This window comes from Labrus bergylta, chromosome 6 (assembly GCF_963930695.1).
Source record: "Labrus bergylta chromosome 6, fLabBer1.1, whole genome shotgun sequence".
Classification (NCBI taxonomy): domain Eukaryota; kingdom Metazoa; phylum Chordata; class Actinopteri; order Labriformes; family Labridae; genus Labrus; species Labrus bergylta.
The window spans coordinates 29870567-29895877 of NC_089200.1; the positions used below are offsets into that span (position 1 = coordinate 29870567).

At 41.5% G+C, this 25311-nt stretch overlaps 1 protein-coding gene across 1 annotated transcript in view; it reads right to left on the reverse strand.

Moving 5' to 3' along the window:
* Positions 1 to 25311, reverse strand: part of prdm5 (PR domain containing 5) — a 51695-nt gene that overhangs the window by 11994 nt on the left and 14390 nt on the right. The window contains exons 9-14 of the mRNA XM_020632816.3: positions 24499 to 24583; positions 24246 to 24403; positions 23707 to 23800; positions 18174 to 18334; positions 14778 to 14871; positions 3368 to 3453 (exon numbers count right to left, since the gene is read on the reverse strand). Of these exons, the coding sequence (XP_020488472.1) occupies positions 3368 to 3453; positions 14778 to 14871; positions 18174 to 18334; positions 23707 to 23800; positions 24246 to 24403; positions 24499 to 24583 (678 nt within the window). The remainder of the gene's footprint in view (positions 1 to 3367; positions 3454 to 14777; positions 14872 to 18173; positions 18335 to 23706; positions 23801 to 24245; positions 24404 to 24498; positions 24584 to 25311) is intronic.

A 25311-nucleotide genomic window follows, 5' to 3' on the forward strand; every position in this document is an offset into this window, starting at 1 on the left:
TTTGTTATTTAGACCATTAAAGATACAATATGTAGATTCAGCCACCAGGGGGCTCTCAATCAACACTACAATAACAAAAGATGACGTCGAGGCTAGTGGGGAATCATGGGAGTTCTCTCTGCTACTCCCACCCTCCCCCCAGTGAAAACGAACTCCCCGTTGCCATAGTAAAGATGAACGGGCGAAACAAACATGAAGAAGAGTATATGTTTACTGACGATGTATCCAAGTATAATTTACATGACGTTTTTATCACAGCAGGATAAACAGCAACAGTATGGCAGCTTTCAGTAGCAATTCCCGATTCCTTATGTAGTGATCTTTGACGTAACATCCGGTGTTTCCACAGCAACGATAAATATTCTGTCTGTCATAGAGGCCGCCTTGACAAGACATTGTCCCCTTAAAGCTATAAAATTACGGATTACTCTGGCTTTGATAACTGTTGGAAATATTTGAGGTAATGTAAGTACTCAACTGTTTTTTTTTTTAAATTACATAGGTTTAGTTAATTTTTAAATAATTATGATATTTTAATGTAAACATTGTCATAAAATTCTACATAGAAGAATTTTAAAGAAGGGCCCATTTAAATTTCTGGTCCTGTCCTCTTACATTTATCCGTCATGTTCGCTTACACAGATGGATTACCTCAACACAGCATCAGCTGATCTGAAGTAACTCTACTAGAAATTACATCACAGTGTAGTCCCCTTCTTATTCTAATTTGATCATTTTTCTTTGGAAGTTACATCAGGAACACAAGTAGTCTCACATTTGTTTAACAAAGAACAGAAAGTTTGTCTTTGACAGCCGCGAGTTATAAAATATCCTGATCCAAAATATGAAACGCCTTTCATCAAAGAAAATATGAAAAAAAAATAGTTGTTCAACATGCAGTCACATCCATTCTCATTAGAGATCAAAACAATGTGATGAAAAATGTCTCAAATATCCAAAATGTCAGTAGTTCATATCGTCATCCAGTGTGTTTCATTTTAGCGAGCCTGTCATGTGGTTTGTGGTACAAACGCACAAACTCCAAACACATCCATCTTTAATCGCGTACATCAACAGCGAGCTCTTTCAGCCCAATGACATTTGTTTAGCTCTGCAGTGACTTCATCTGGCTCTGCTGTTTGTAACTTCTCAGCCGATATTTCAGAGCGCGCTGAGCAATGGCAGATCTGAGGCCGTTAAGAGCCAAACATCAGACTGTTTAATCAGCAGCACAGCAGAAAATGATACCGGTTTCTACTGAGAGACGCCAACCCCGGGCAGGCAGGAGCAGACCTCCATTATCAGCACAGTGTGGAGCACAGCGCTGCACTCTGGACAGCATTAAAAAAAAAAGATCTTTGAAATTAACAGTGCTGACAGGCTGCCACTGTCACAGTCAGAGCTGTACGAACTGATGATGGAAATCTCTGATGAAACAAATATTAAGTCTCATTCATCACAAGTGGCTCAAACACACACGTCCAGATGCTCAGAGAGGTTTGGAAATGTATTACAACTTCAACGTGTTGAGAAGTGATGCAGGGAAAAGAAGGACTTTAAAACGCCCAGAGAGAAACTTACCTCCTCCTTTCTCAACCCTGAGCCCTGACTCACTTTTAGGGGTGTCTGTTTTTTAAAGCTGAACTGCATTTTATTTTTATTTTTTAATGCTTTAATGACTAATAAGTCAGGACGTATCTAAATGGCTCCAACAGATTTCCTTACCCTGCAGTCGAAAAACATGGGCTGTCAAGGCTGCAATGTAATCAGAGTATGTGCTTAAACAATCTTTTCACCACTTGCATGCTCAGATTTTCATTCAGAGAGTCTGACAACAATGCCAAAATGCTCTCTTCAGAGGGAGATCTTCATCTTTCTTTACATCCACCAGACTCCATTGACAAAAACACTCCTTTAATTTTGCAGAAGACAGGACTTACTGGTCTGCTGCCACTTTAATCAGTAAGTTCGTTTGTGTTACAGTTTGACTTTGGCTGGTTCTTTCAGATGGTTGGCTATGATCCAACACATAATATCACATAATGACACAATAAAACTATCTAATCAAGACACCTGAAGATGAGCACTCGCTGCGCTCTGCAACATTAAATTGTTGTTTTTTTTCAATGGAGTCTGGTGGCCTCAAAGACATTAACATTACGTCTGTTTCTGGTTTCAAATAACACATCCTGCTCCTTAGCAAGTCCATCTGTGCATGGATGCATTCAGTTTAGTTGTTAAAACAACTTCATGTGTCAGCGTGTCACTGGTGTGTTTTAAAGCACACTACTCGATCAGTTCCACACTTTTTCTACATATTAGTCATTAAGGCTCCTCATAGCTTGAAAACGGGCTTTAGATTAAAAACCTTCAGAATTATCCTTTAACATTCACATGTTAAGGAATCAAGACAATGGTTCCTTTGTCTGCAGATGAATGTCAGTCAGTATTGTTTTGCTGTTCTTTAGTCATGCCTAGTGTCAGTAGACTTTACTAAATGATTCATGAAAGAACCTGCAACTGTGGGAATTACCTCATTTTAAATAGGCTGGGAGTGTCACATATGTGAGACACAGAGGAGACAGGACTTCACTCTATCCACGAGGTGTGAGAGAATATCCTTTTGCACACTCTGCAGTTCAGATAACAGCTGAACAGAAAACCCTGAAGCGAAGAGCTCCAGATTGAATCAGAATGTCAGTGTGACACCTGACACTGGGTCAGCATCCCTTTCTCTGTCTCTACCCCCGTTTACTTCACTCATTAAACTACATTGAAAAGTGTAATTAGATGACAACAATGAGAGATTAATAGAGTTCCTCCTCACCTTTTATAACAGCAGACATTTTGACCCGTACAGAAGGAAGGCACAGGGTTTAATAATAACTTTAACAATCGTTCTATTCAGGTGTCTGAGTCAGCTGTTACATGCAGTGAGCATGCACAATACCACGACCCTGAAACTGAAGAAGCTAAATGGAACACAGCCAAAATTACTGTTAATATATATATACACACCTGTGTGCTTTTCATTGGGTGTAATCTACTGCACATTTACCTTGCTGCTCTGAAAAAAAAGGCCCAAGGTGCATGTGTTGTGGTGCACTTTGTTATGAAAGTGTGTAGGCAGAACATACTGGTGCTCTAATTGATCAGAAAGTTTGCCTATAATTAAGGACCATTAGTGTGATGGAGAAGACAAAAATAAAACATTCATCCAAACAACTGATGAGCATCTGATCAGGATCAACCAATAAAATTAAGATGGGACACGAGATGAGGTGAATTGTCAAATTGTGTGCAGATTTGAAAAGCAAAAAGTAGTAACCAAAAAATCTGTTTTCCAAACAGGAGCAAAGAGACTTACGCGAGTGTGTGTGCGGATGTGCATCTTCAGGCCGTCGTTCTTGCTGAACGCTTTGTCACAGTACGGACACTGGTATGGACGCTCACCTGAGGAACAAAAACAAATAGTGTGCATGAGAAAACATCGTTCACATATGAGACTGATAACAGATACTGAATATTTGTTTCAACATCAACTCTGCAAAACAGGCACATTTCAATTGCAAAAGCTCATGTATGCGGACACACATTGACCAATAAAAATATACTACATTAAATAAACAGCACTGCAAATATATCTACATAAACATCACACAAAAAGTTTTTCATGGGTGCATCCCACAACCTCAGCTCTGCTGCTCATCTGACAAATGCATGTTCCTTAGAAATGTGGCACCATTCAAAAGGGAAATAAACAGGCTTTCCATTGATATAAGATTTGTTGTCATGAAGCAAGACCAAGACATAATCTACCAAACACAAATGTCCTTACTTTTTGTGCGACGTTTATATATCTTACCACAAGGGCCTATGATATGTGTTTTTGTATCATCGTGTATGATTTATTTTTGGGCTTTCTTTTATGCCTTTATTGTAGAGATAGGACAGTGGATAGAGTCTGAAATCAGGGAGAAAGAGTGGGGAATAACATGCGGGAAAGGAGCCACAAGCTGGATTCGAACCTGGGCCGCCCGCTTGGAAGACGACAGCCTCCATACATGGGGCTCGCGCACTAACCACTGCACCACCGATGCCCCATTGTGTATGTTTTTTTTTTTTTTTTTTTAACTCACATGCCACAGATTTGCTAATAAACAGAACAATAATGGGAACAACAAAAACAACCTGATGAGCAGGGAAAATGTCATCTAGGCTTAACACCTTGAGACAACATTCACATTTATAACATAGGCTGAAGATATGGCCATGTTGAGAATCATCATCCCTCTCTGCTGTAGCCATTATTACCACCACTACTATCAATCAATCATTTGTATAACACCAATTCATAACAAGTGTTAACGCGAGACAAAAGATAAGATACAGGAAGGATTTCTGCTTTGTATTCGTCACCTTCACGTTGTCCACACTTCCTTGCTGCTGAGTTGGAGATCGGAGCAGTCCGTGCATGAAGGAGGACGACGGTGGTCCCGGCCCTATATGAGCTGTCTTATCTTACTCTGCGTTTGCTCTACGTTTAACCACAGAGACGTGATATACAGGTACAGCAACACCACCTACCACACGCAGAACTACATAAACACAGTTTATTGTCTTTCAGATTGGGTTGTAGAAAATTCATGAGCTGACATCATAGCAAAAGTAGCGAGTAACGAGAACTTTCATAGAAATGTAGTGGAGTCAAACTGGAATGAAATGAAACAAAAATGTATTTCCAAAACAACCAAGAGAGAGTCACTGCCAGGAAGAGGAAGGAAAGCCGATGGATATTTGTGTATCACTGCTGTGCTGTGCTGCGGAGTAGGATGTTGAAGTGCACATGGTGCTGCCTCTGTCTTCTGTTCTTCCTGACCTGCTTTGACCTTGCTACTGGTAGACCAGAGATCTTCCTTCCATCCAGACCCTTTCATTTCGCATGCACGCTGACTTTCCACAGCGCTGCAGAAGCTTATGTTGGCTCGCTATCTGAGCTCCAACTGGCCAACAGTTTAGGAGCACATCAGAGGCACAGTGGCTTTATCCAAACTGGATCAAAAGAATTCAGAGCAAACTCGCACAGATCCTATCAGAGCGCCCGGCGATGATGACAAAGAGAAAGTGACGGGCTGTCAGTCAAACGGGACGCTAACACATGGATGTATTTACCGCCTGCTGATCCACGAGCCAGATAGGAGCAACCGAGCTGATTACTAATGTATAGAAGGGATATGAGGTAACCTATAGAGCCACACTGAAATTACAGGGAGGAAGATACAGTAGAAACATGATGAGGAAAAATTCTGGGTTTAATCATTTATTTCTATGGTACTCTTCTAAAGGAAGTCAGTGCAAACTGTTTTTTTTTTTTTTTAAGAAAACAGAGAACTCACTGTTAAAGAGTTCATATTTTGTTTAATCTTCTACCTCATGATACTAGAAACCCCCTATCTCCTGAAATGATATAATGCCTTCAAGTGTACAAAGTTAAATGGAATGAAACACTTCTAATTATAGAAACCAACTGCTACACGTTTGTGCTCATTTCTTCAGTGCAACAATCTCATTTCACAATCTGCTTCACACCAACGTAATCTGCCTTTGGTGACTAATTGTCGAACAGGCTGCCGAGTGGTTTTATTGATGGGGGAGATGCTCTGCCCCTTTAAGTAATAAGGTTAATTAGCTGTGTTTCCCTGGGATTCAAAACGCAAAGATGCTTATTAAATCAGAAAATCCATCGAGGGAACTTCTGAGAAGAGCAATATTATCCTTCTGCTCCGAACCCAGCTGTGCAGGAGGAAGGATTCTCCTCTTGTTTCCTACAGCGAGTGTGAAGGCATGCAGAGGCAAAATGTTCAAGGGTAGTTTATCTCTGCAGAAACACAAATGTCAACAACTGCTGCACTTTTTTTTCCTGGACAAGATAAGACTGAACAGATCAACATGTGCATTCCATTTTTATAACCATAGACTGTAAATGATAAATGATAGCCTGAGTGACATCACCCATCTGTTACTGAAGGGGGCTTTGGAAGACCATAGGTGGCGGTCGCCATGCTGGAAATGCTGTCTCAACCTAATGACAGGCTGAGAGCTGGAGCTGAGGCGGGGTTTAAAGGGATACTTCACCCATTTGTATTAATCTTTGTATCATTAGAAACCTGGTAGTATTTTTGAATAGTCATGCATCCAGCCCTCATTTTCCCCTGAGATGGGAAATCTCTAATTTCCAAGAAGCTTAGAAGCTTGTATTTCTGTTCCAGTGATGCAAAATGACAATTTTTTTTACCTTAGTGGGAGTGGCCTGCAGTGCTGTGCATTCTGGGATTTGGTGTCTTTCATCCACATGAGCTAAAAAGACACTTTCTGCCTTTGTATGTATGTATTTCACAATGTATTTCACATTTCTACTACATATATGACCCAATGTCAGTACAGATTCATGTTTCAACGGGGGAAGTATCCCTTAAAGCCCCTTGACCAACCATTACATGGATGAGTAATCAAAGAAAATTCACAGTGTGAGACATGAGCTAATCAGACCATTTTCAATTGCAGGCTAGTGCACCGACATTATGGCTTTTCAAATCATTCCAACTTCAGTCAAAAAGGCTACAATGGTTAAATTTAATGCATTCATCATATCCCGTAAAATCCTGCGTCTTTACCAGAGCAGCTTGGACAGCTGTCATGTAGCAGATGTACATGTGGGGGTCTAAAACCCATCATAAACCCCCCCACCAGAGGGCTTCAGAGGAGCACGAGGAGGAGCGCTGTGACACAAAGTAATAAAATGTGTAATGTTAGTGTAGAAAGGGTTAAAGGGACATATGTGGACTGATTACACAAAGTGAAACATGTGCAGAGAGGGGCAGCTCGGCGTTCTGTCCCCCGTCTGGGCCGTCTCAGCCTGTAGGAGGCCTTTTGTTGACAAACAGGAAAAATCTGAATCCCAGATGTGTTTGGAGAAAGAGGAGAGCAAAATCCTATGTGTTGTGTAGCATGTGTGGTATCGGGTTAAGGCCCCCGTGCCGGCCTTGGGGGAGTCCTGGGGAAGGCATTAGTGCGCTAATAGCACCGGAGCACAGTGTGCCAGTGTGTTTTCTGCGGCTTGGATCACATCCCTCCCAGGAGCTGGCTATTGTCGGATAATCCACAGAAAAACCGCACCCCTGCAAACACATAAGTGCACACCAATTCACCTACTTAACCTATACGCTCCCCGAGTCTGGACATGTGTGCCTCGATCGGCTGGAAAAAAAAGCAGAGAAAATGATGGTATTTGATATTCTAAGAGAGGTCATTCATAAATACAGCCACTTATGGACTCAATACTACATTTAAATCCAGAATTTTTTGGCTTATCCTCGGCCTCAACATGCCCAGAGTTAAACAAGAGGAACTCGATCCCTTTAGCGGAAACAGGAAATAAACAAAACGCTACTTGGAAACTTAAGTAGTAACTTTCTGGCAACATTGCTCGGTGTTATGCATGTGAGGGTCTCGGTGTCTGTTCTGCTGAGTTACTGTAACTGGAAACCCCTCCACTTATTCTCCAGATTGAGCCAGATTGTTTGGGGATTATGAGGAGGTGGCTGCAGCTCTGAGCCGGGGTCTTTATGTGTGAGGAGATGGTAACTGATTTAGCATGTGCTGAAACAGAACACCATCTCTTTGACCCTGGGTGTCTCCCCATGGCCCCTGCTGTGGCCCTCACACTCCTCGTCTGCTAATCGATCCGTTTGGCATCCCCATGTGTGTCGTGTGTGTGTGTGTGTGTGTGTGTGTGTGTGTGTGTGTGTGTGTGTGTGTGTGTGTGTGTGTGTGTGTGTGTGTGTGTGTGTGTGTGTGTGTGTGTGTGTGTGTGTGTGTGTGTGTGTGTGTGTGTGTGTGTCGTGTGTGTGTGTGTGTGTGCGTACATGCCGTGTGTCTGCTTAGCAGATGGACCGGCTTTGTTGTTATCTGCCTGCTGCACAGTGTTCGTGTTATGGAGAAAAGCTTTGTAGCTTCGGGGCTCCAGTCTGAAAGACATTAGTGCTGTCTGTCAGAAATTAATTCACCACTTCCTCCGGTTCAGCAGACAGTGGGCCCTGCACTGTCCTCCTCTCCGCCTCACGTCGCATACCGACAGAGGTAACGTGATATCAGTGTGTTTGGAGATGATAAGAGATCGCCTTTGATGATCCATAGGAACGCCCGACAACTTTTACACTTGACCTTTTCCATTATAGCCGGGGTCTCAGTGGACCTCTCTGCTTCCGCAAACAATTCTCTTGAACTTGCCCTTATGAGGGTAACTGTATCATACAGACATTATACCCCACATGCAGCTGATCCAACTTGTCAACACACATCTCAAATAGTAATACTATCCAAATTGAAGGCCATCCCCGGTATTTTAAAACCTGGGCCCTGTTTTGACATATTGTACGGTCTAAACGGCTGATAGGTACCAAAGAGCCTGCAGCCTTGAAATAGACTATGATGATTACACCGTAACTGCGCTCAATCAACTTTTAATTTCCCCCCAAAAGTGCTCTTTAAGCCACTGACAGGCTCAGATAACTTTTGAAGATAGGTTGTCAACATTTCTGCCACTTCAATACTCTTTGATACCATGTGTTTAATGATCATTATTACCATATCTAACGACAACAGATCCTCAGTCATACTTTTAACCAAAAGCAGGAAAAAGAGAGAGTAGCCGTGGTCCATTCAAACTCAAGAGGTCGGGAAATACAGATGTTTCTCAAGTCCTTCTGCCATTGAGGTTACGTTTACAGTATGTCTCTTACAAACAGAGAAGCAGAGGAGCTGACACTGTCTCTGTTGTTGATTGAACGATTACACTTGAAATGTTTCAGCATTGAAGCTTTGTAAACATGGATTCTGCAACATGTCTTCGTGCAATGAAGACGGTGTGCAGAAGTGCAATAATCGTTGCAATTTTTGGTAACAGACAACAAGAAACTTCCCATTATTAGTCACCCAGGACTTTTATTTTTGTTGCCATGGTATTTGTATGTATCTTATGATAATAAAAAAATGTGGTGATATAACAAACTGTTCCTTCTAGGTACAGAACGTTCTGTTAAGGTTGGATTCTCTTTCTCAAACCAGAAAAAAAAACCCTTACATCACTCTCTTCAAACCATTAATACCTTATTTTAAAAAAATAACTTTACCTCAAAAGACAAAGTTATTATTAAAAACATGCAACTGATCACGGCAGCGACAGACCAGCAGCTCCCACGTCCTGTGAGGTCAAATGATTATATTTGTTGAGGGAGTTTGGTGACTTTGAGGGGAGCGGATGGAGCTGCAGTTTCTGGCTCTAATAAAGCATGTTGTCCCGTCTCTGTAAGATCATTTCTGTCTTTAGACCTTTAGAATAACAATGTGATCATTTGTGCACGAAGCACTTTGAATGGACTGACTTTGATCACATTCCCTCTAAGATTGCATTGCAGTCATTACACCCTGTTTCCCAGCTGACAGCTGAGGCAATCTAGTGGAGCAATTCCACAACTTGTTCAACCTATTAGTCATTTAGACCCTAAAAGATTTTGAAAATAGGACCCAGGTTTAGAAAAACAATGAAAGAGCCTGTTGTAAATATGCATCCAGAACCACTTAAAGATGCATAAGTGAGGAACTTTTCATCAGAGACTACAGGATGATTTTATGTTTTTTTTTTTTTTAAGATCGTAACCATGACCACAGTGACAACAAAGCAATCATCTGTACATAAATAGGTTCAGTGATTCCAGAGTTGCACCAGATGTCCATCTGAGGGCAGTTGTTGTGTCGTGAGATCAGTTGATGTTGCAACGCGCGGCTCTTTGAAGCGTCTAAATATGGCTGTGTATAATTATTATAACAAATGACACCCAGACAATAAGCATCCTCTGTCCAGTGCCAGCAGTGTACGTAAGAACAAGCTGCTTCAAATGCATTCTCTGTCTCATTATTTACTGAATGCAACGTGTTTTATCAACTCTTGTCTCACGGTGAAATCCGTTCAAACTCAAAAAGTGGCCTTCTTCTTTTTTTTTCTGCCTCAAGAGTTCACTCTGAACTTTAGGCAGGATTGTTTTGTAAAGCATCCGACGCCCCCGCCATCCCCTCTCCCCGTTCACATTTGTAACATCGTTTCATACCTGAGTACACTTGCGTATGAACACATTCCGATAGTGTGAGACAAAGTCCATGGATTACATCTCCGTTATTGTAGTTAAAAAAATGATTTTAAATAAGGAGTCGAAATAATAAGCGTCTTTTTCCAAAATATTGATGGACAAAGTGTGATTTATTTAACTAGAGCTACTTTTTTTAAGGGATAAAGCTGCACAGAAGAGAGGGGCAGGAAGGAACTTAAAGTCAGTGATGGCTTTGTAAGTTAGTTCAATAGTGAAACAAATGTGTGTATTGAAACTCACAGGTAAAGAATAACCAAATCAGTTGGGTTAGTAAAAATCAAATCCAGCTCTGTGCGGGATTTAAAGCCACAGAACATCATCACAGACACATCGTCACACGCAGAGTGGTGCCCACTGGAATCATGTTGTAATGTGAGGGGTTAAAATGCCAAAGCAATTTGTTGTAACACAGCTCATGGGTCCACACTGATCACTGAGCCCAAACATGACATGTGCCATGATGTCAGCGTAACACCGAGGCTCTGTGTTCTGTCACATCTCCCCTGGCACAAATAAAACCTCATGAAGCCACTCGGGTTTGTTCACCACATCGTGGCACACATGGTGGGAAAAATCTCCTCGCACTGCACTGTGATGTGGAGAAGAACACATTAACGCCATGAGAGGGCCAAAAAAAGAATCATTTAAAAGATGACAGAAACATCCATCATGCCTCCTGAGTTCACCAACGTCTCCTACGTCCACTTCCAACTTTCTGACAGCTCTCATTTTGTGGTGATCTCATGCAGGCTTGCTCTCGGAGAAGACGCCTGCCTGCCTGTGTGGCTCTGCAACTAATGCGTTTGAGCCCGACATGATGTTCTCACTAAATAAAATCAAACAAAAATCAAAGCCAAATACACAGTACATGTCCTGCCAGCATCTTCACACTCTCAAGTTGATGTTTTTAAAATGAGGTTGTCACAAGACCAGAATTTTAAACTGAGATTTGAGATGAGTTAAAGTCAATATGGATGACTGTTTTCATGCCACTGCATCGAAAACAGTAAGCCACGGCACCAAATGTTGGATCATTTCTTTTCTATTTGAATTCAAATTGCAGACAGACTCCTGCACACAATGTCTAAACTGCACAAATATGTTGGCAACCTTTCTTATTTGTGCAATTTCCACAGTGCTCTCTCTCTCTCTCTGTGCTCTTTAGGTTTAAAATAAGTCCAAAGGGCCAAAAGGTTTTTAAAAGGTTTAAAAGTTTAGTTTTCAATACTGTCGATCATTGAAATAACAGATTTAATCTTTTCTAAGTGGCATCAGAAAGCTGCATAGTTTAGAAAATGTAAAACTAAGTTTGGAATTTTCTTTCTAAACTTTTTCCAATTTACAAATTTCGACCAAAACAGGTTTATCTCAATACCAGCATTTTAAATCTGGATATGACTCAACGATATCAATACATGTTAAGATACCACAGCAACAGCAATAGAAAAATTCCTCACAAACAACTATTAACGGCTTATTTCTTGTTTTCAATTAAATAGAAAACGCGCTCAAACTCCTGCACAAAGCCTAAAATACACAAAGACATTGACAACGTTTCACTACCATAATGTCTCCAACCCGATGGTGCTCTCTCTCTTAGGGAAAGCAGATTGTTTTGGTTGAAAATCTGATTGAAGATCTGTGTGTTTATTTAGCTTTGGTACTTTTTGATAATATTGATCGTCACATAAACGGAGATTGTATCATTTTAAAACATGGTATTGAAAAGTCATTTACAAGTATTAGAGTATTACATTTTTCTCACTTTCAGAAAAAAGCTCCCCAGTGTTGGACTGGTAAACTGATGCTGGGAGGAAATCTCCATGGGATCCTGACAAAGCCCTCTGTGTTTAGCAGGTAAATAATCAATGCTGACTTTTTCCTGTGAAGCAGGAAGACAAACAAGATCAAGCTTTCCTGTCGACGCTCAAGAGAAGCTGTCGATTTAAAGGTCTTTACCTCAGCTGGTCGCCGTCTTTAAGAGGCTTGGGACGGACCAACCAGCCGTCTTTAAAGCTTCACTTACATCAACAGTGTCGGTTTATGATTCAGCCTACAGATTCCACATTTATCACACAGTTTACGCATCCACACACGAGGTTATGTGTACCCACAAAATCACTCCTCACTGTTTGAGAACAAGTCGTCAGGATTGTCGCCCAGGGAGCTTTATTTTTTCCCCCTCACACACAAAAAAACAACACAACAAACAAAAAAAAGCCCAGTCTATAGAATGAGGGGACAGATTTACAGCCAGTCGGGGTCAGGGGTCCTCCGGCTGGATGCTTTCTTGGAGTGGTCTTTTCTCTCTTTACTCCTTTCTTTTCTTTGCGGTGTCCCCTCGGCTCCCACCCCTCCCCCAACATTCCTCTCTTTTGTTTATTCTATATAAATACAATCAGAGCGGGCCCACACTGGTATACATTCTCCCTTTTCTGTTGGTTTGTCCTTCACACATACACACATGTACGGAAATACACAAACACACAGCTCACACACACACACACACACACAGATACAAAGGGAGCTGTTGACAGAGTGTGGTGGGCTTGTAAAGGGACCACCGTCCGACCACCACACACACACACACACACACACACACACACACACACACACACACACACACACACACACACACACACACACACACACACACACACACACACACACACACACACACACACACACACACACACACACACACACACACAACACACACACACACACACACACACACACACACACACACACACACACACAAATCTTTAAACAACTGACGGATAAACTTGTAGAGGGTACATGTGGTTCATAATTCACTCTGAGGTATGGATTGAACAGCTCATGTAAAGCTGACTGATCCACGATTTCATCTCAGAGGAAGCAACACGACTCTATAGCCACAATGTTTGCTTTTCTATCTCTGCTTCCTGTAGTTTGCCACATTGACAATTTCAACAAAATAGCAGAGAGGAACAAACTGGCAAATGAAGCAGTGTCATTATGTGCACAGAGATTGAGCCTGTTGAGTTCATACAGTCTCTGGATGGCTTCAGTCACAGGTTATGAACTTCACCACCCCATCCCGCTCACTTTCAATGAAAATGTACATCAGATCAGATCATCCCGGAAATGTACTTGCAGGGGCTGACAGGAAAGATTCTGGGTTGAGTCAGAATGAAAAAAAGTTGCTGTTTGTGTTCACACATGCAGCTCACCCTGAAAACTTCAGGAAGTTTTTGTGCAAGTTTGAAAGCATGATAACTTCTTTAACAGAAATCGTCTTTCTTTACGGCTCCTGTTTGTGATGTTGTCAGACACTCCAAAAATTGACCAACCAGCACTTTTAATATACACACTTAGATTGGGCACATTTGCCCCCAAGGAACCCTAAAATATAAAGAAATATGGCCCACCTTGAGAAAAAAACAAAAAAGAATTCCTCTGAAACTGTCTTTGAGCAGGAGTGCCTGAAGCTGGCAAACAACAAGCAGAGTAAAGTGTTGATTTAATCCTAGAAAAACAAGAGGACAATAAGAAGACCACATGAGAGAGAAGAAGAGTGTGGTCGAAGAGACACAGCCAAGAGAAAAAGAGAACATGAAAGAGTGAGTGAGTGTAGGAGTTTGGAGGCCAAGAAGAGTGTGTGTGTGTGTGTGTGTGTGTGTGTGTGTGTGTGTGTGTGTGTGTGTGTGTGTGTGTGTGTGTGTGTGTGTGTGTGTGTGTGTGTGTGTGTGTGTGCCAGGGCTTTGCACCAGTCTGTTGGTAAGGAAACACACTGGAATGTGTAGCTTTCCAGTTTAAGGCAGTTTAATGAACATCCAGGGCTCTATCTGTGTGTGGAGACTGGAGAAAAGAAGCAGTGTAACATCAGGCTGGCTTTTTGAATCATAAAATGTGCTCTTCATCCTTCATTCACATGTTTCCTGGTGTTAAGGTAGTGTGTGTGTGTGTGTGTGTGTGTGTGTGTGTGTGTGTGTGGAGAAGCTCTAATCTGCAGCCTCTTCTTTGATATGTTCACCTGTTCAAAAGCTCTGGAGCATCATGAGAGCTTTACAGGTGGGAACAAAATGGTGTTTCTCATTTTCCTCCAGAGCTGGTAAGCTTCCTATAGCTACATCTAACTAACACAAGTTTACCTTCCTCATTTATCATGACAATCACTAACCTTTCCAAACAAGCGCTAAAGATGTTGTTATTAACCCACTTTAGACAGAAAAATCTTACTAATGAGTTGCTGCCTGCATACATCACGTTAGGTTTGTACAGTGCATGCAAACACCTTTCCATTGGACTGTACCAGCTAACTGTTCAAATAATCACAACAAACAGGATGTGTTCTGCGGCTGAAATTGGGAGGTGGATCAAATCTTTAAATGTAAAATGAAAATGAGAGAATATCCCCTCTCAGAGTGATTATTACAGGAACTCTAGTTTGAGCTGAAGTGAGATTCTTGCTTCATGTATATGTGTGTTATGATGATACTCCACATCCCTCACTTTAGCCGCTGATGTTAATGGCCTCTGATGGAGGGTAGATTTCACAAAGCATCACGCTGCAGAGGGGGCACTGACCTGTGTGGCTGCGGATGTGGACCCTCAGCGTGCCGTTGCTGGCGAACTTCTGTCCACAGTACGGGCAGATCTTCTCCTTCTCCCCCGTGTGAGTCTGAGGATAACACAGGACATGTGGTTGATGTTAGGAGAAACATTTGTAACATTCATCCTCCACGTCCTACTTACATTACAGAGTTAAATGTGAATCAATGTCAGGACGTTGTACTCATTGTGCTTTATCCTGCTGCATCTTCAAACATAATCTCATTTTTGTTCTGTTAAAGTAACTTCACAATCCAGATTCCACTTTGAACACAGCCCTCAGAGCTTATTTTTAAATGCCTGAGCGGGTTAAGAATGCACGGATAACTAAGTAGTACACTAGAAATGGAGATGCACATGTTTGCATGACAGTGGATCCACCGAGCTGAAGCCCTGAAGGCAGGATCAAAGAACAGACGATGCCGATTTGCCGGGGTCCCAAAGCCCAGGGGACTGAAGGCCAGGGTGCACGTACGCATTCACCTCCTCCTCCTCTCCCCTTTTTACCTCCCAGCTCTCCACAGTGTTAAGCTCTGCAGACTCATAAGGTCTGCACATGCAAACAGGGAAGAAGAGCATGTGGAAAGAGCATGCTACCTTTTCCTCCATGCACACCTCCCCCCCCCCCCATTCCTTGTTGAAAAGTTTACTGTGAATTCTCCCCCCCTCACCCCCGCCCTCTGACCGCTTGTACAGAATAATCCAGAGTATGAAAAGCTCAAACTCAGAGCGACAGTTTCAACAGCAGGACAACAATACAGGAACACCTCCTCTCTGGGCCCCCATCCTTTCCTGCATCACCCCACTGTGTCCCTCTGACACCTCGGGTGTTTCCTTACAAAGGCTCCTTCCACACACACACACACACACACACACACACACACACACACACACACACACACACACACACACACACACACACACACACACACACACACACACACACACACACACACACACACACACACACACACACAAGCTCACTCACATATGATCATGCACAAACATTTAGCAACACGTGTCCCTGATGGAGCTGCAAAGTTTGTTGTTTGTTAGAAAGAGAAAACACCTGGAATGTCTTCAATAACCAGTTCACATGGGAATACTTACAAATCATAAAAGTGGAAGTTATTAGGAGTTGTAGGAGATTTGTTTAGGTTTTTTTTAATGGATACATGATCTTTTGGTCTCTTATAACCGGTCATTTTCTTCCAGCTGAGCACAGACAAAGATGATACCATCTTCTATAAAACATACAGTACATGCAGATTACATGCTGCTAACACACACACACCCTCTCATATAACACAAACCCAGGATCACTGAGGAGAAAGCATCCACTGTAACACAAGAGCGCTCCATGAATGATTTATTCATTCATTCATCAAACACTGTAAAAACTCTACCTCATATATATTAACCATCTGTTACATAACTATATATTTATTATCATGTTCATCTCAGCATTTTTTTTGCACTAATCGCCACTGCACTATTGTCATATTTAGCCTTGTATTAGTGTTTTTTTTGGCTTATATTATGTTTAATGTTTGACTTTGTACATTGAGAGCACAGTTACTGAAGACACATTTTTTGTGTGTGTGTGTAAGCATACATGGCCAATAAGGCTGATTCTATTCTATACTGAATAATGCCCGCTTTTCTGCCAGATATGGACCGAATTTATTTATTTATTTATACAAACAACTTCTGCAGCATCACACCGGAACAAGTCCTGGGAATTAAACAAAGACTCAAAATGAAGTAACACATAAGAGTACGTTTTCTTCCCCAAGCAATAGACTTTTTATCATATCAAAACGGCTTGCTCTGTAATGAAATCGTTACTCGCAGCTCTACTCATAATAAGAATTCAGTTATGATAATGGAGTCAAATTGTGATCATTCATAAACTGGATCAGATGTTGGCCTTTCAAAATGTTTAGCTACTTATTTTGCTCCATTTGCTTTAGACATCATCTTCTTAAGTCAAACATGGTGCGGAGAGCGACTACTCAAGTTTGATCCAAACCAAACATGGCTGTAAGAATTAAACGTGATTGTTTTTGGGCCAAAGTTTTCTCAGACAAACAGTTACAGATTATCAGTGTGTACATTAAATAAGACGTCAACATCGAGGTTGCTCCGTGCATGTAGACACAGCCTGCAAGATGTCGTCTCCTCGGCAACCTGGCTTTGATCAAGGCCAGATCTCCCAGCAGCCTCTGCTCCCGTCGAGCAGGGAGACAGTTCAACATGCCCGGAGTCTTCAAGCCCTACTGTTCTGAGACAACCTCTGAGACGTTTTCTTTTTCACTGTGCCAAGAAGCTGTTTGCTTTCAATCTGGGTTCATAACCATACCGGACGTTGTCACATTCTGAGCTCATAATCTGCAGTCAGATCTGTTTGGAGCTTTGAAACCCTGCAGAGCTAATGGACTAACTGCCATTTCTAATCAACACAGGAATTGATTTCCAAGCTTTCATGGGCAGCAACGGTCAGGTCGGTGTTCTCCGCCAGGTGTGACGGTCCTGATATTAGCACAGTTAGCTGCCCAACATTCATGAGATGAGCTTTAGGTCTAGAGGTGGAATTATGGAAAAAACAAAATCTAAAGTAGAGGGCCAGGCGTTTATTTTCTGCCTTTTAATTCAGCTGAATAGAAGAGGGTTTATTATGGAAACTCTGATTTTAAACTGCAATTTAATGGCATTACTTTAATCAAACTTGAAAAAAACAGGATTTAGGAGGTTAGAAAAAATGTGTTTGGTTCCTGCTATTTAATTATGTTAAGTTTGTGTAAAAAGATAAATAAGTAACTGATAATGTGTGACGGGTAATGTTGGTGCTACCCTAAAACCTCAATCTGTGATTGGCTATTAGGCTGCTAGTGGCCTTCTTTGCATTTAATCGCACAGTATGTAAATTACGCCCCCAGGGGCCTCAAAATCAAGACTATTACAAAAAGATGATGTCAAGGCTTGCGGGGAATCATGGGAGTTCTCTCTGCTTTTTATGACTATTAGACAGGTCAGTGGATCGAGTAGGAAATTGGGGAGAGAGAGAGTAGGGAATGACGTGCAGGAAAGGAACCACAGGTCAGACTCGAACCCGGGCCCCCCTTTAGACGACTACAGGCTCTGGACATAAGGGGCGACCTAACCACTAGGCTATCTGCGCCCCATATCCCTGTTCTTTTGTGTAATTTTATTTTCTAGATCATTCTGGGAGGATTCATAAGTTATTTTTAAACTCTTACATTTACTGCATGCATTTCAAAGAAATACAACATAACAGCTCTTACCAACATGCACTCACACTGTGTGATTAAGGTGGTGTTTTTTTTTGGTTTTTTTTAAATAATGTTTTACCTTTTTGTGGCTCTTGAGGACAGACGGTGTTACAAAGGCCTTCTCACACAGGTCGCACTTGTACTTCTTATGACCATCATGCACCACCTGGATGTGCACGTTGAGCGTGTCCTTCCTCTTGAAGGTGGCGTCACACTGGTCACACTTGAATGTCCTCTCACCTGCGGGAACATGTGTAAGAACCATTTTCAGTCATCTATTGTGGTTTCTGTAAACACACAGTCATCACGCACAGCAAGAGAGGAACCAATTTCAGCGGTGCGATTGTGCGGCCAGAAAACAAACAAAGAGGGGTATTTCATCGTACCAGACAACCTCCAAACAATGGTCTATAGAAAAGTCTGGTCCTGTTCTTTTGGGACAGAACTCATCTTTTTTTTGTGTATTTGTAGCTGCCATCCCGGGGGAAACAGTAAAAAGTAACTGCTCTGCCATATGTTTCATCCAAACGTCAGAGTAGAAAACATGGCTTTTTTATGAATCCTTTCGGTGAAAAGCAGTAAAAACTGCAGACAGACAGTCCTCAGACAGTGTCAGCTGTTCACAGAGAGCAGCCTGATGTTTCCCTTCACGCCTCTGCTCTCCGCTCCGCACAACAGCCTCTATTGTGGAAGAGTGGTTGTTTCCATTATACGGAGATCATTCAATTTCCACAGAGGAGCTTCGAAAGAGTGTGTGTGTGTGTGTCTGTGTGTGGCTGGCAGGAGCAAATGGTTACAAGCTTATGCTCGCTCTCATATTACCAAGGACGATGATGGTCAGCTTAATAACATGAACACCAGTGGAAGCTGAAGTTCATTACGTTTTGTGTAAAATCGACACATTCACTTGACACTAATTAATGTCAACGACACCCTCACATAAAGATTTCATTATCATGGTATTAAACAACACGTGCGCCCACACAGACATGCCCGTGGTCCCTTCACACAAACTTTTCTCAGGTGTAAAGTTAACATACAATAGAATCATGATGTTCACATTTTTTATCCCCCCCGCCCCATTAGACACTGGACCTATACGAGCTAGCTTGCAGTTATTGGTCATCGCTGTATTTCATGTTTGGCCTGCACAGTCGTGGTTAGCGCTGTTGCCTCACAGCGAGAAAGTTCCTGGTTCAAATCCCTGAACCCATTTGCAGGTTCCCCTCGTGCTTGCAAGGTTTCTCAACGGTTACTCCCACTTCCTCCCACAATCAAGAATTAAGATTCAAGATTTTTATTTGTCACATGCTCATACAGATGTGCAGTGAAATGTAAAGACTGTTCCACAAGGCCATGCAATAACACTCAAATGACTAATACACATAAATACAGTCATATAGAAATATAATGTAAAATTAAAAAAAGAAATATTTGAATATACAAAATATAGAATAATGTAAACAGTGTAAAGTGTCCAGGGTGTCAAAGTGCAATGTGCAGATTGGAATGTGTGATGTGTGTGCATCATGTAGTCACAGTTCTGTTTTTTTTTTTTTTTTTTTAGTTCTGTTTATGTTTTTAACTGAGGAAAGTGGAGTTAACAGTCCGGACATGCTTGTTAGGTTATTTAGTGACTCTAAATGTGCCTTAGCGAGTGTGGCTGGTTGTCTTTTTCTATATGTCTCAGCCATGTGATTGACTGGCAACCAGTCCAGGATGTACCCCGCCTCACGCCCAATGTCAGCTGGGATCAGGTCCAGCCCCACACGACCCCCAACAGGAATAGCATTATAGATGATGGATGGATGGCTGTATTTCATTTATGATCATTTATTGAAGGATTTTCCCACATTAAGAGCCCTTTGCTCTCCACAAACACAACCCTAGATTCCCACTTTTAAAGAAAACAACATGTTGTACATCTGCAAAAACTAAAAACAATCATTTTGTGGAAACTTTAAAGAACAATTTCAATCTGACAAAGACATTTGTTCTTTTGTTACGTGATTAAAGATAACCCTCATGCAATCAGCGGTCCATCTTAATCTAAATACTTGCAGTTAGATAATTCAAACACAAAACTACAGGGGCATCAGATCTCTTTTTTAGGTTCAGAAATGAAGCTGCTTTTCATTCTCAAAATTAGAACAAAAAAAAAATAGTGTTTGGATCAAAAAAGTTCAATTAGAACAAATATCAATCCCAACAACCCTTAAAAAGAGCACCATGTAAACTGAGTATAGAGTGAAAGTATTTGCCTCTGATTTGACTGAGGGATTAGACATTTTTTGTTTTTGATATTTTACGGTTCAAATTGAGCAGCTGTGTGGAAAATCCCCTCGGACTGACAGCTGCATGAGGATCTATATCTAGGTTAAATAGCTTTCCATGATAATTATCCACCATAAACACCTGATAGCTCAGACTGACAATCTGGCATTTCTGGTTCATAACAGATGGGACAGTCTACCTAGCCAGCAACAGTGTTCTTAATCCACTTCCTGTTGGGACAGACAATCTGAATCGGGGGTTGGAGGGTACAAAAATGACCCACAGGATACCTTTACTGTGAGGTTTGTGCAGTAGGAACAAAAGCCATCACCTCTCTTTCAGCACACCTTCTACTGAAAAAAAAAAATTCACTGTGGATGATGCTGATGCCATGAAAAATCCTGCGACTTGATAATATCTCAAATCCAAAAGAACCAACTGAGAGGACGAGGAAATAGAAACATGATGTGACAGAAATACAGAGCAGAGAAGTGCGATATGTTAACCTGCTGTTGCCTTTATTAAGAATTCCTGTACCTTTAAGCTGCTCGAGCTGCAGGTAAATGTAGGTATGTGTTAAAAGAAATGGTTTGTATGTGCACTACAAATCCTGTTGAGGTTTATGAATGTGTTTATTGTACTGCTGGCTAGACATCAGTGCACCTCGGGAGAGGAGCAGAATCAAACATGAAATGCATGGGCCCCAATTTCTCCCAAACCCTGCGACACACACTCTTCTGGAATTCTGTGCACCTTTAGGGCTAGTTTCAAAAATGTAAAAAACAACATGGCCGAATCTGATCATATGAAATGTAGTGACTTCTTCATACCAGCCACTTAGTGAGAAATATTTACATAGCAACAGTTACAGCTTGATTAGGTCATTTAATTGGAACACTGTCCTTGTCCCAGTATATAAGCACAGAGGGAAAATCGATGTGTTGACTCTGTCCACCTCGGCTACAGTAGGTAGTGTTATACCCTCTTTCAGCAAGTTACTATAGGACCTTCTTTCAGACTGACCTTGCTAACAAGTTAGCCAACGGCAAAGTGGTGGTTGTACGTTAAAAGGTGGAAACATGAAAACATGGACAACTTTACATCTCTGTACATTTCGGACATGCTCTACGCTTTAATTTTGGTTCACTTGTGTTACATGCAGTCCCTCTAGCTTGTGGTGATATCTGTTTGCAGACGACAACGCAACTTCTGCTAGTCTACGCTTGGTCATATTTGGGTCTGATTGAGGTGTATACGTGCAAGAGTTAATCAATCCCCAACCGAACTATACAACTACCACCCAACGTCCCTGACGCCCAGCCACAACCATCAGACTGTGTCATCCCCACAACCACCGTCATCCTCATTGATGCACGGCACTGCTCCAATCTCCACCTCAACGGCAAGGAACTATGGACAACAGGAACGCGAGGAATAAAAATGGAGAAATCCTGCCAGTATCTGAGGGAGTTGGAGGGGTGATGACATCGTTATTCTGCATTATACTCTTTTCTGCTGCCTCTGTTGTCTGTATTATCTTTTCTAATTTATCCGTTTGTACTTTGAAACCTCCTTAAACATGTTGGCATCTTTTTTTTTAACCAGAAAGCCACTGTTATGGATGACTCCTCCTCATCGCCCTTGACCTCAGAGAATGAATAGATACCACTGCATTTTATACTAAATATTATGAATATGCACCTCTTCATGAACAGGTGACATTCACCTGGCAGTTTGTTTGTCAAGTCAGGAGAGTTTGAAGGGTCTGTTTTGAGGTGATCATACGAGAAAAGAAGTACAAGAGACTCAGGATAAGTACATTAAACTGTTGTTGGACCCATGAGTTTGACTTGATGTTACCTGGAAAGGCTCTGCTTCATTTTCTCACCGCAGAGCTTTTCCATGTTCTCTAACACTGACTTACAAAGACAGACATGACACATCTATTCTCTCACCTACAGTGAAATCACACACTCTACCCTCCGCCCCACATACTGTCCAGAACTCGATACACTATACGAGCTCTGGTATTATATAGCCGTCCTCCTGAGACAGCAGCAGGAAATGCCTCCAGCTTTACAATCTCTTTGTTATCAGACTCAATGGGAGGACCGGGTGCTGCATCCTGCAGACGCTCCACCATCTGTAGCTTCACCCAGAGCACCCAGAGAGAGACCACCAGAGTGACTGAACACTTTCTAATGTGTCCCCTGGTGGCATGTTTGATCGAGTTATGATTTCTGTCATTATGAAAATAATCACAGGGGTAAGAATGAGTTTAAGGTTGATACAATAATCACTCTGGGAATATTCTATGGTCTTTTTAAAACATGAAGATAGTGAACATTTTAAACGGAAAAAAAGCAAACCTTTTCAGAACATGTTGACCTTTTTAAGTCTGTTGTTCTGTTTCAAACACAAAACATAAAACGTTTCTTTGTCCAGCGAATGAAAAGCTGAATTCAGAAACAATCAAAAGCATCATTACTCTGACATTTTAAACTACAGCCCTTATAATTCTGATATGATCAATGGCTTATGGCGTTTATTGACAGCAAAGTTTAGTTTAGTATTATTCTCACTTATGGATTCAGTAGTTGCTGTTTGGCAAAGGTCACACATTTCACATATAGCCCAGGATCTAAATAGCTGCCGATTAACTCTTCAACTAAACGGTGAACTTTAAAACAAGGTTTGAGTCCAAATTAATTTGATTGAATACTTATCAACATACATCTTGTCATGTGTAGACTCCACATTTGTCTGATGTTTTGCAGACTAAATAATGAGGATTTTTGGAGTTTCAGTGGCAGAAATAAAGCTGTTTAAACACTCTCTTACATTTGTTTCCTCACCATCAATCCAGATGTGTCTTTTATTGATTTGATTTTAAAAATGTCAGTTAATTCAACATTAAAAGCTAATTGCAAGCGCTGCTGACCTTTCAGTTTATGCAGTGCTGTCTTGCAGTTGAATTTTGCATTTCAAATTGCAACATGTGCCTAAATGTGCAAGTTAAGTGTACCCTCTGTCAGCGGTGTTTTCAGCCCAACATGGAGAGACACTTTTGGTGGAGGAACCATTTCATGTCCTTTAAGTTAGCCTGTGTATGTTTATGTTCATGTGATTATGCATCATCAGGTGTTAGTGTGCACTGAGATTAGGTCTGAAATGGTCCTTGACATGTAGTCTAAATGGTAGTTTTTTGTTTTGTTTAACTCTTCACTTTAAAATGGAAGTAGTAGAGTGGATGTATCAGGATGTTGCAGCTCTCTTCACAGATACTTTTTCTGTGTCACTGTGTGCAGGGTGATAAGAACACACGCTCTTCTACTTACTGTTGTGGATGAGTAAGTGACGCTGCAGAGAGAAGGGGGTCCTGAACAGAGCTTTGCACTCCTCACACTGGAAGGGTCTCTCCTCAGAGTGTGTCTGCAGAGAAACAGAATCACAGCAGCATGTTTTATAAAGTGTAAACAGAGCCTCTGTCCTCACTGTGGACACTGATGAAGCCTCTTAAATTGATGGGGAGGATCAAGCCGAGGCTCCGTGGCTGATTTGGTTTGTTGACTTGATGAAGACAAGCAGCTTGAGGGGCTTTAAGTTCAAAGTGCTTCTGTTTTTCTGCCCCCCACTCCCCCCATCCCCATCTATCTGAGTGACACGGCAATCCTAAAAGTAAACACAGGGGACCTCAGGGGTGGAGCAGGCCAGAGACCCCACAGATAACAGCCACCAACGAGACCCTGATTGATTACAGCCTCGCTAATAATTCAAGCTTTGAAGTCATCTCCTTTTTGATACGGGATTATAAAAAAAATCAGCTGTATTACACGAGGAATCGACAGATTTCATGTGTGACACCCCAGCTGCTCACCTTCTTGTGATTCTTGTAGACGTTGCGGTGAGCGAACTCTTTCCCGCACAGTTTACATTTGTAGGGTTTGTCCTCGCTGTGGATGATCTTATGAGCCGTCACCTGGTCCAGACGCTTGAACGAGCGGCTGCAGATCTCACAGGTGTACGGTCGCTTCTCTACATCATGAGAGGAGTGAGACAGACGCATTCTGGTTAACGGAGATGAAACAAACTGTTTGAACAATGACGTTTGTAATGTAGCATTGTCTCACCCGAGTGTGTGATCATGTGGCGTTTCAGCTGATTTGTAGAAATGAACTTCTTGTCACACGCGTGGCATTCAAATATTTCATGTACCTGAACAACAAAGAGATGGCATTTAATGCGGTATCTACAATCATAGGTCTTGAGTTCTAATTTACAAATAGGTACAGACAGTTTTTTAAAGCTCCTGTTAAGTGCTTAGCTGGCAGCTGCAAAACAGGCTGTAATCACTGCTCTGTAATCCCTACAGGCATCTGATCAAAGTTCGTCCACTTAAGTTTTTTTTTTTCTCCTGACAGGCTCAGATTGTTATTCCACATCTCTTATATTGCTCTTTTTGAAATCCCCACAGTCCATGGACAAAAACAGGAATTTAACCTTTTGTGTTGCGATAAATAGTTTATGTTTGTTGTGAAACTTTGGTCTTTTTGAATGGTTAATTAGTATCCAACATAATATCTGTGAAACAAACACTAAGAAAAAGACTCAGCATTAAATCTCAATTTCTGTGTTCCGGGAGGTAATATATGTTTTTTTATCAATGAGTCTGTTTACGTCGAAGAAAAAAGGTTGAAGCTACAGCTGGTTTTAATGAAAACTGTTTTACTCTGTAGGGATCATTTCTATAATGGAATCAGTCAGTGGTAAAATGAGCACTACTATTGGTCCTACAGTGTTTATGCATGTTTTCATTACATGATTGCATTTCTGTCATTACAGCCTGATTCACTGCTGACGGCTGAAGCAAACTGCTCTGTAGGTATTAGTAAGGTCGTCAACCTTTTCAATACTTTTAACACCAAGGGACTTAAAATGATACT